Below are 12,512 nucleotides of genomic sequence, written 5' to 3'. Positions count from 1 at the left end.
TGAAAAAAGGCTGTGAAACATGATAATCAGACAGATGATGGTTTACAATAGCGAAACACCTTGGAAATTATACTAAAAATTAATATCTTTTCTTTTTCAGTTGAATCGGAGAAACAGGATGAGCCCCAGTCTTTCTCAACCAACTTGGCCATCATTGTCGCGGTCAGCGGTGTTGTCGTCGTGGCCGTCATTGTCTGCGCAACCGTCTTCCTTGTCGTGCGCAATCGCAACAAGCGCAGACAAGACAGAGATCTGAATGTGGTCACCTAAGAACCAGACTGGAAGACCTGGTCAAATGAAGGAGCTGTATTTAACATTGACGCATGTGGAGCAAACTTTGTAGACTTTCAGGCCATAAAACGTCAGTTATCACTTTTTCAAAAGTGCGTATGATGCGGCTTAGCAAATCATCATGTTAAGCTGTTGAGACTTATTACTAATACCTGAAAAAAGTAGAGAATAACTTTCTATCTTCAGTAGTTCAAGTATAAGCATTCCGGAAACTAATTGACTTTTCTGTTTTCAGGGCACTTTTCGTTCTTACACGAATTTTTAACTGTAAGAGCGAAAAGTCTTTTTGAAAATAGCTTACTTGCTAAGTTAACAACTGGCAAACATTTTCAAATGTCATTTTGTAATCAATTACTTCAAGTTTTTGAGTATTACTTTTATGGCTAGCTGTTTGTTTTTAAAATCTGAATAGTTTTATCCAAGGTCTGATACCCTGAAACCCTGATTTGTAAACCAAGTTTTAGCAGTGCTTTCACAAGGCACTGCTTAAACCTGGTTTACGTATCAGGGTTTCATCCTGTCCAATTGAGATTTTACACTGATAGTGAATGAACTTATTTAGAGCCCTCTTTTATCCGTAAGATAGAAAAAATCTCAGTGACTTTCTTATTTTTCCTATTCTGTTTTTCAAACAGAATTCCATTGTGCGCAGTACAATAATACAGCCCTTCAGGGTTTTTTTCTTATTATCACTTCTGCACGTTAACGAGTTTGCACAAGAATCCCAAGTAGATTTTAAAACGTTTTAACTAACAATTTAACGTCATGTTACAGAGTTATTAAATAACTCTGTCACATGACGTTAAATTGTTAGTTATAAAAAGTGTTCCTGGATTTTTCGTATGCTGAATGGCAAGGCTTTCTGTAAAGCTTAATAGCAGTTTGAAGGTTTGAAACCTTTAAACTGCTATTAAGATTTACATGTAACCTACAATGGACCAAAATACGCACTCCTTACTTACTTGATCACACGTTTACTATTTCTGGTAAATGTGTGATGAAATTAGTAAGAAGTGCACAAGCTAACAGAACAGAGTTATGCATAGGGCCTATTGTATGGCTTAACAAGTATGGAGGCTTCAGCTTTTGCGTGAATTTTTTTAATCATAGCAGGTGCTTTAAAGGCTCCATTAGTCTAGTAAGCATAATCATATAGTTTTGAATATGCTTACTAGACTATTGGAGCCTTTAACTAAGGGCTGGAATTTAGGCCTGCTGAGAAAAACCGAAGTTCAATCAGTTGGGATAAATATACCAACATGACATTGGTATATTTATCCCAATTGATTGAACTTGTACAATATATACTGTAGAGTGCAAAACAAAAACTAAGGAATTTAAAAATAATCGAGATACGTTTCGATATAGGGGTGAGAAATGGTTATACTAGAAGCAAGGGAATTAAGAACAAGATTTCGGAAATATCTAAACTTCTTGAAAATCATTCTTGTTCTGTCATTCAGCCTGTGGTTTAAAGGACGATCCAGTTTCCATTCTCCACCCATTGATGTACAATTTTCCATGTAACTTGCACAGCAATAAAATGACCTGTATCCTTGGATACTATGAACTGTGTCTGTCGTAGATGTATAATTACATAGTGAATGTTGATAACATTATCCAGCAATGGGCAGCGTATAAAAACCTGCTTCTCTAACCATATTCCGGAGTCCGGCGAAGGGTCCGTAATACAGAGTGCAACATACGTTATTGGTTATGAATGGGTACTGGCAAATTTACTGCTGGGGGTAACCCTGCGATGGACTAGCATCCCATTCAGGGGGGACCAGTAATATTCCTGGCCGCTAAATGCTACAGAAACCGGGTTAAGCTCCAGCAAAGTTGGGCCACTTGGATCGAGGGTTTACCTTATAAGCAAGCAGCATGTTTTATTGGAAATCCGCGAATCTATTTGGTTCTTTTAAGCCCAGTAAAATGCTTCGAAAGGTGAATGATGCTTGGCGCATTATTTCCCACTGTACATTTGTAATTAAGCTGAACCTTTTTGCTTTGTTGTGGCCTCACGAGTTTGAAAAACTTTGCCGACAACTCTGATTTGGACTAAGTCACACCACCCCGTGACGTCATCTGTGCGTCTGTACACTTATAGGCTTATAGATGACAGGTATTCCTTTAAAAAACTACCCGACTCAATGAGCTTTACTTTGCTAGGCATTCAACTACCATTCATGGAATTCGAGCGGTATCGTCAAAATACTCGACAGAAACTTACAGCTTTCCATATTTTATTTTCGAGTTACCTTATTATAGGAAATTAACGCTTGTGTAAATTAAGGTATTTGAAATTAACGCGACTTAAATTAACGCGAATTGAAGGAAAAATTACATCCCAATAAAGGAAATTAACGCGAAAGAGGGGGTAACATTTCAAAATGAAGGAAATTAATGCGACGAACACCAAGAAAAGACACGTTGAGACAACAGGAACAAGTTTATTTCTATACTAGGCGTTTAATCCTAAGCGTAGGGGTTATCTGACCGCCTTGAGCGTTCTTCACAGTTTTAGTGATACCGGTAGATTTTTTCCCTAATGAAATAATGCCTTTTCCCGGGAGTCAAGAACGTCTGGACTGTATCGAGAAATTGGGGCCAAAATAATGGAAATAAAGGTCATGGAAATTAACGCTCCACTTAACGGCGCGGAAATTAACGTTAACAAAAATTAACGCGACTTAAATTAACGCGAATTTTTGAATTGAAATTCGCGTTAATTTCATGAAGCGTTAATTTCCTATAATAAGGTAGTTACTGTCTATTTCAGGATACATTCCCAGACAAACCCCGCTGACTTAAATTGTTTTTTTATATATTTTTTTCTCTACAGTTACCTATCTACCATCTCATATTCTACGCACGATTATGAAATAATTGTTTATTATCTGAAGAAAACAATACGCTTCGGGTCGGATGGCCTTTATTCATATGAGTTGTAATATACACTTTCCTAAGCACGTTCTCGTGTAGACCCGCCACCAACAAAAAATCCGAGACTCACTCCGCTCGCCCGAGTACCTTACTGTGTGTTGGCATTTATCCATTCCAAACAAATTCTACACAAACTGTAGTCCCTGCGATTCATTCGATAAACAAGGAGGCGTTTTGATCGCTCAATTTCAATGTATTTTCCTAATTGTAGTAGCAGATATAAATCTGATTTAGTTGAGACCTTCTCAATACAGTCAGGAATAGCGTTGAAGTGCTCCTCTTGTCATATCTCAACTTTTCCCCCACAAACTGGACATTGGTTGATGCTCAACCCTCCTGCATTCTGTACTTCTGTACTCCCCTGCATGCTCAACTCCCTCCAGTCAGAGAGGACGCCCAACTCCCTCTTCTCTACCCAGGAATGCTCGCTATCGTCACAAAGGGGAGGCCTAACTCCCTCCTCTCCTCCCGGCGTGTGCCTCCCCCCCCCCCCCCTGGGCTGTAGGTTTTGTTAGCTTGACACTCCACGAGTACATGGGGCTGACATATTTTTGTGAAGCATCCCCATTCTGAGCCCCACTGTTGTTGCTGTTTTTGTAATAGCTATGCAAAAATCGACCAGTACTTGACTTAATTTTCGCGCCCGAATAAAGTGACGCCATTCCCCCCCCCAGCTTTTTCAGGAAAATTGTATCTGCTTTGAAGATCATAGTACGAAACGTGATATAGTGTATGGGTCAATGTGCAATTTACAGAATTTATTTGCGTTGGCTCTCTAAACCGGCGTTAGTAGATTTGCTACACCGTACTGACGAGCCCCCGAAACAGCTTCCAAAACCTAAAAAGAAGCAACAACATTATTATTGAAAGGTCTCTTTGTTCTTCACAGGACTACCCATGTAAAACTTAGAGATATGGAATCTCAACTGGGATGTTTTCAATTCGGTCTTGGACTCCATAGTACAACCGTACATTGAATGCTGTGTTTTCACAGGCAGCAGAGGCTTTATGAGAGCCGTCTGAATCTGAATTTTATAAAAGAATCTAAGGGAATGAAAAACATGTCCTACATTGCGGCTCTTTGTAAAGATTCCAAATAATAATGCCTTATCTTACATTTGAGTTGTGTCTCTCACTGTCTGTGATATTTGAAGCCATTTTAAAGCCAATTTGGTGAGAACATCCACTCTCACTACAAGTCGACGTTGAATTGTTTGTGTTAATGCCTAGATTCCATATTTTACAGTACAAGGGAGAAAAAATATTTAAAATTTTGCCGGGACGAAGAATATTCATCGTTATATCGGGGATATCGTTATATCGAGGATCATTATGTCAAAGTTCCACTGTACAAGGCAATTTGTTATATGAACTGCAGTGGTATTGAATAGAGCGTGGTAGCAAATCGATTAAAAATGTATCACACATGGACGTGTGGATAAAAATCGTATCCACACATGTAGATATCATTTTTGACCAATAATTAAGCTCGCATAGTTTGCCACGTTTCAATGCTCAATGAGCCAAAGATTATCGATATTGAGTCGAAACATCTTCGGATCTTCCTCGGCAATCTTTGGTAATCTTCGGAAATCTTCGAAAATTGAGAAAATGTTCGGAAACATTAGTACGCTTTTCAGACAACTGAATATTTTGAAAATCTCCGCGCAACCATGTATTATCCTCTAGATACAAAAGATTTACTTCCACAGGCCAAGGTAATGCAGAAAATTCTTTTTTCTCGGAGAAAATTAAATGTCTCGATTTCATCAAAATGCATCAAAACGTGCAAAAGTTCATCAAGAGACACCCGTAACTAAAAACATGTTTATAGGCAACGTTTCTAGGAATATCGGATGGAATCTCACATAAAATAGTTTGCATTCCACCTTCTCTGGCAAACTTATTAATAGTTCATCAAAGAAAATCATAACCGTGAAGGAAGTTTTGATACCCGGTCTTCAAGCATAGATTTTTACGATTTTATTTCTCAGTTTACTCCGTTGTTTTTGTTTTGATTGTGAAGATATATCAAACACTTGAGAAAGTGTTTTATCGTCTATCCAAACACTTCAAATTTCGTCAAAAATACTCCGCTGCGTGTACTTTTTTCAGCTCTCTTCTCGGTTTTGAAATATTACATGAAACACTTTCTCTTGTGTTTGATATACTACATGAAATATTGTATTTATTGCAAGGTGTGCTAATTTATATACTTGTAAACAATAGCTAACAACTGGAAGATATTGTACACATTTTTTCCATCGGAATTTTGCATCTAATTAATTATAACAGGCGGAAGAGGTTTTTCCTTGAAAAACCTTGATGACTTTATTTACTCATATACTATCAAGTATGTAATGACGTTCATCCGTTTAGCATTGTTTTGGATGATAAATTAGTAATTTTATTATTGCTTTGTTTTCTTTCAAGTGTGCCGCGTTCCCTACTTAAGAAGTTGACTCGAGGAACTTGCTTCATTTCGGAGTAAATCTCGGTCAGGTAAGATCATATTTGGACACGCCTTTACTGTAAGTTTTCACACAGGATTTTGAGTCCAATTGTTTTTTCTTTTCAGTACCAGTTAACTGCGCTGAGTTTCTGGAGCAGAATTTCAAGCGAAGCACTTTCAAACTTTGGTAAGTCCTACGAATTCTTTTACAGAAAATACAATCGCTTGAAAGTTAGGATTTAGAGACATAAAAGCAACATTTTGCACATAGCCATTCCTCTTTGAAGCGTCAACATGAAAAGGGTATAAAAATGAACGTTTTAATGTTTTACCAATCCCGATCATGTCTCAAATAAAAGAATAATACTCTGGAATGATTTTATAAATCCTTGAAATTAAGTCTTACTAAATACATCGAATTTGCAGGAATTCATCGCAGTATTTGGTATGGAAAGACGGCCAGCTGCGTTTAACTACTGTATTCTGAGAAAACAAAGCTTAACTGCAGTAAGTTTTGGTTGAGTAGCACTCAACCAAGTGAAGCCAGTCAAAAACTGATAAAGTTAAGGCTTGAAGCATTTCATTTTGCCAATTGTTAGATAAAGACAGAATTGAGTACTCACTGGGATCTTTCCATGTTGAATTCAATCTTTTTTGTTTAAGGTTTGATTAATTAATTTGTGAGCTGCGATAACCGTATATAGTTCTGTTAAGTAGAAAATGCCTGAGAATCCAATCCTGTATTTTCATGTACTCTATTCAGGAGACAGAAACTGGAAATTTTAGTAGTACGATAAGAAAAGTTCGTAAAATTTCATACAGAGTCGCAAAAAAGAACTGAGTCATCTGCTCGTTCTTCTAAGTAATTATAATTGACAGAGTGAAAACTGTGTTTGTTTGTAAGTAATTTGTTTATTCTAAAAAGTAGTTTGTTATATATATTGGATTTTTCGGCCTATTTGTTATTTTACGCGTGTGTATTGTCTATACGTGTGTGTATTCATCAATAATTTCGATTTAGGGTTCAATGAAGGGGATTTCGCAGTTTTTTGGTCTAAACTGATCAGAAATAAGTGGTACTGAGGCAACTTTACCCATGAAAAACATTGTCTTTAAACATTTAACGGAAGATATAACATTTATTTGGGGATAGAGATCAAACTTTGGCTATAAATATCGATTTTTTTTTGGAGGCGCGCGGAAACAACTTCAACGAAAACGTTGGCTAACGTTTTCAAATTGCAGTCCATTTTCATTTCCGCAGTCAAACGGGCTTTTAAACAGTTTTTGAAATACGTTGTGTTGTATACGTTGCGTTAATTTCCTTCATTTAAAATGTTACCACTCTTTCGCGTTAATTTCCTTTAATGGGAAGCAAACGTTCCGTCAATTCGCGTTAATTTAAGTCGCGTTAATTTCAAATACCTTAATTAACACAAGCGTAGTCACTTTAACTGTAGCGAGAAATACGTTTGCAAGTTTTTGCACGTTCATATTCTGGACATGGCCTCAAGCATGGCCGAGTGTGGGAAACGTACGAAAGAAAAGAACTTTAAATGTTGTTAGTGTTTTCGCATCTTGAAATTCGAGTGTTTTAAACATTTTAATATGCATACCTTAGATTTTGTGGTTTTAGTGTGCACAGAGGTCACGTTGCCTATCCACCATTAAAACTTTGGTATTGAGATAAAAGCTCGAAAACTTTGATTCGTTCATATTCGCAAATCGTGTCTTGTCAGGAATTGTTTACACTAAACAAGAGTGAAAACTGTGACTGCTTGGAAATAACGTGTCTGATATTAAAAGCAGTTTTTGTTATTGAATAATTCGGCCGTTTTTTATTTTAAGTTTGATTATGTTTGCTTTTTTCTACTCACCTTTAAGGTCAGGGCACACACGGCGACAAGTCGCAGCGACAGGTCTCTGCGACAAGTCACTCCTTGCATGTGTAGTGCTTGAAACAAATTTCTTGTTCGGTTCACACGCAGCGATTTTGGAAGAGTCGGAATGTGAACTAGTTTTCCAATTCAATATGGCAAAAACACATGACGCTCTCCCATTGGTTAATTTATATTGTGTCGCAGCAACTTGTCGCAGAAGTGTGCACACTCTGCGACAACGCTGCTTTCGCTCGTTTTGTCGCTGCAAATTCAAACTGGTTTAAGGTTCGAATTCGTTCGACTGATCGCAGCGACAAAATTCTGTCGCAGCGAAAAAGGTTGTAGCAAAAAGAGGCAACATGTCGCAGCAACTTGTTCCCGTGACATGTTACAGCGACTTGTCCGGCCTAGCATGACCCGACCTTTAGGTTCGATTTTGGTTCGACTTCTTAACTCTGGTAAGAGAATACGTTTGCTATCACACGATTTTATTCCAGAGATGACCTTATGCATGGCTGAGTACGTGAAAAGAACGCAATTTGGTCTGAGTGTTTGACATCTCGAGATTCGAGTGCTTTAAACACTTTTATATGCGCTTTGGAGTCGATTGTGTGGTTTTAGTGTCCAAAACAAGCTCCACAATACCTGCGGTCTAATATCAAAGAAAAATTAACATGTTTTAAGTTAGTTTTGTTTTGAGTGAAATCATTAAGACATGATCTCACGCATGGCTAAGTTTGTAAAGACGGTACGGGAAAAAGAAGATCTAAATGTTCTCTAAGTGTTATGACTTCTTGAAATTCTGTGGTTAACATTTTGATTTCGTGGTTTAAGCGAGCTTAAAAGCAAGCACAATAATATCAGATATGATATTAAACGAGGCCTATCAATAAAATCAAAGAAGAAGCCTCATATTTTAAGCTACCTTTTTTCATGAATTTTTCGCGACACATTAATTTCGCGATTTTGAGGTGCGCATATTTCGCGACACTTAAATTTCGCGATTTTGCGAAGATTTTTTATTTTTAATCACCCTAATTTCGCGTTTTTGAGTAAGACACGATTGACATTTCCTTGGCAATATCATTTCACATGTCCTTGAATTAAATAAAACGACTTTATCAAAGAAACGATAACGTCAAAATTGACAAAAACGCAAGGGCGGGGCTAAATCTCGGCAATAGCAACAACAGAGCCGTTTTCACAATCCACAAGCATTTCATGCTTGTATGTGAATTATTAATCTTGAGTCAATTGACCAAAGCACCCATTTACGTTGAAAATTCCTTCCTTTAGTGGTACTTAACTCATTCTTGATTATTGACATAATGCGAGTCACTTAATTTTCGCGTCATGTTATGTTCGCGACACTTATTGTTCGCGTCACTTCAATTTTGCGATTTCTTGAATCGCGAAATTCACGAAAATTAACGTGTCGCGAAAATTTAATGTAATAAGGTAGTTTTTTTTTAGGAATGTATCTTTGCTTTTTGATCATAAGGTCTGGTAATCTTGAATATTTATCTTTTGGGATCTTTCCTACTTAAATTCATTTTTTTTTTTCATTTACGGTTTGACTAGTTTACTTGTGAATTTCGATGACCATATAATAGGGCTCACAAATTTAGTTGTTCTTTTCAGTCGAAAATGCCTACAAAATCAAGTCCTGTATTTTCCTGTACTGTATTCAGAAGTCGTACAAACTAAACATTTCAGCATTGAGTTGAGAAAAGCTCTAAAACTTTCATTCACAGTTGCGATTTCAGAAATTTTTAAAATTAATCTGGAGTGAAAAAAAAATGACTGCTTCCGATTAAATTGTTGAAATAAAAAACAGTTTTTGTTATGAGATGATTCTGCCGATTTATTATTTTTTTTGTGGCTGTTAGCTTTTGTTTTCTGCATTCCATTAGTTTAGATTGAGATTTAATTTTTAACTCTCCCACGAGAATGCACGTTCTCATTTTAGACATGATCTCACGCATGGCTAAGTTTGTAAAGACGCTATGCGAAAAAAAAATTAAGAAGATCCAAATGGTCAAAGTGTTTTGACTTCTTGAAATTCTAGTGGTTAACATTTTGGTTTCGTGGTTTCAGTGACCTTGAGGCTTCTTTAACTAAGAGGTCACGTTGTAAATTCAACCAAGCAAGCACAAGAATCTAGATATGATATTAAACGAGGCATATTAAGAACATCAAAGAAGAAGCTACATATTTTAAGCTAATAATTTTATCTTTTATTTCTCATCATAAGGTCAGGTGATCAATAGTTGAAGAAGGCAGCCTGAATATTTATTGGGATCTTTTTCAGCTAAAATCAATCTTTTTCATTTATGGTTTGGCTAATTTATTTGTGAAATGCGATGACCGTATAATTGGGTGCACCAGTTTAGTTAGTTCTGTTTAGTAGAAAATGCCTGAAAATTCCGTCCTGTATGTTCCTGTAAAGTATTGAGGAGATGTAAGAACTAAACATTTCGACGGCATTGAGATAAGAAAAAGCTCTTAAGCTTTTATTCACACAGTTGCGAATCATATCTTTTTCAGGAATCTTTTACAAAAAAATGGAAGAAAAATGCGACTGCTTGTGAAAAGTTAAAAGCAGTTTTTGTTATGAGGTGATTCTGTCGATTTATTTTTCAATTTTGGCAGTGCTTTTTTTTGTTTGTTTGTTTTGTTTTGTTTTGTTTTCAATCTGATTTCCCTTAATTAGTTTCGATTTAGGACCAACTTCTAATCTCTAACAAGAAAATACGCTTGTTATCGTTCGCATTTCGGACGTGACCTCACGCATTGCTCAGGACTGTACATGATGTGTGAAAAGTATGGTCTGAGTGTTCTTAAATCTTAAAAAAAAAAATAAAATATATATATATATATATATGTTTATAGTGGCCATGCACTTAGCTTCATATCTCAACGAGATAGCTAGTTTACAGGCATGCCACTGAAACAGAGGAAACAAATAATTTTAAATGAACATAACAAGGTTAAAAATACCAACTGGCAGGAGGTAGACCAGTTGGCTATATACAAAGCGTGGTCGAGGATTTGAACTCGGGACAACCGAGAAACAATTCCAGCTAGTGCCAAGGGCAGATCTTGAACCGGGGACCTCCGGATTACAATACCAGCGCCCTAAACCACTTGGCCACGCTGTCTTCCTAAAAGTAGTAGTTTCAGTGTGCTGATGGTTATGTTTGTATAAGGTTTTATGCTATGGTTTGAACGCAAAATTAACTTTGTTTTCTCATCATAAGGAAAGGTGAGCAATGATCGGGTACCAGAACGTTCTAGAATGACCCATTTTTCCAGAACTATTCTAACCTTATTTAATGTTTTCTTGGGTGCCAAACATTGCAACGTTTGTTTTAAAGGGACTGTATCACGGATTTAAACTTAATCTAGGCATGAGAAATGACCATTCAATTCCGTGAAATTAAAAGAATACCTCTTAAAACAGCGAAGAAACATTTGAATAAATACCGTATGAGAAGAAACGAATTGTCATATGGTTTGTAGAAATATTGTTGGGCTGAACAGTTTTTAAAGTTATCTCGCTTGTTTCTAACTATAATTTATAACGCCCGGTGGACACATTTGGTTGCAGTGAACCTATGGTTTTGTCATTCAGATCTATAAAAGTATTATTTTTGCAAAAATTAAGTTAAATGACTCTTTCGTGTTTTCTTTGTTTCTTTCCTTGTTTGACATAAAACTTTAATAAGGGGCGATTAAAAGGGGACTTCATCGGAAATAACACCCTTCAGAGGTTTTTCCTTTTCTATCTCTCTCTTTTTGCTTTGAACAGCGAAAGACAAAAAAAAGAAAAACCTCTGGGATATGCAATAATGACAACGATTCTTGTTTTTTAGCCTGCTTGAATCTTGAGTTATTTGCCTGTTTGTCAAATATTTGCTGTGTTGTTTTAATAGAAACCTAAGGAGTCGCTGGAATATTACAGTTCAACATGACGAAGCTAATTCTGTTGGTGACAATTGCACTTGCCGGCCAGCTTGTCAAAGGTAAATAAAAAAAAAAACAGGTATTCCGTTACTTCTGATGCATGTGGAGTTTTTTACATTATATTTTTTCTTTATCTCAGCTGATCCTGAGGGTACTGTTACTTGTCATAACAATCACACGGTTGATATAACTATCACCGACGTAGATGATCGTGACGAGTGGACTGTAACTGATTGGCAATTACAAGGCAAAGCGGCATGCGAACCAACATTTCCAGCTGGCGACACGACAGTATCCTACACCGGCCTGAAACTACCTGACTGTTCCATATCATCAGAGCAGCTTCCTGAGAGCATCAAATACGTTCTTATAGTCAGCGCTACAAAGAGTGCCGGTGCGGGCCCTGGAGAACAGTTGCGTGCGTATGACCACCGGTACTACGTGTCGTGTGAATACGACAATCAGGACAACACGTCCGTGGCAAGTTTTGAACCGATAGTGAACCGAAAGGACAACAGCACGGGTACGTATAGCATGCAACAATTATGATTTCAAAAATGTTAAAGGAGCAATGTCACGGTATTTTAAGTCATTTTTCTGATTACTCTCGCATTGAAGAAAACCTCAAAGTAATAGTTTTTTTTTTGCGTAGAAAAACATCAACGGAGTAATAAAACCCCCCAAAAATAACCGAAGATGATTTCTACTGACCAAGATTAAGACGGATTACGAACGTCAAAGATTAGACTTTAAATTGGCTCATTTTAAACAGTTAAACAGTTACCTGCTTCTTACTAATTTTCGCGAGTACTAAGTTTTGCGATTTCAAAATAATCGCGAAATTTAATACGCGCGAAAAATTAATACCATATTTATATCGGCAAAACAATTAAAAAAATTAAATGTTTGGAAATGCAACTCTCAACCCTTGAAAATACTTTTCCGTCTTGTCTTCGACTAGCGCCCTTTCTCTGATT

The 12,512-nt window shown here is 36.8% G+C and overlaps 1 protein-coding gene across 6 annotated transcripts in view; it reads left to right on the top strand.

Moving 5' to 3' along the window:
* Positions 1-1,857, top strand: part of LOC144635013 (uncharacterized) — a 32,186-nt gene extending 30,329 nt beyond the window's left edge. For all 6 annotated transcript variants that reach the window (XM_078494078.1, XM_078494075.1, XM_078494079.1 and 3 more), the window contains one exon: positions 101-1,857. In XM_078494078.1, coding sequence (XP_078350204.1) covers positions 101-270 — 170 coding nt within the window. In that variant the 3' untranslated portion in view covers positions 271-1,857. The remainder of the gene's footprint in view (positions 1-100) is intronic.
* The last annotated feature ends 10,655 nt before the right edge of the window (positions 1,858-12,512 follow it).

This window comes from Oculina patagonica, chromosome 13 (assembly GCF_052425735.1).
Source record: "Oculina patagonica isolate OP01 chromosome 13, crgOcupat, whole genome shotgun sequence".
NCBI lineage: Eukaryota > Metazoa > Cnidaria > Anthozoa > Scleractinia > Oculinidae > Oculina > Oculina patagonica.
Note: the sequence above shows the minus strand (reverse complement) of the source record. Positions and strands in the feature narration are given on the sequence as shown.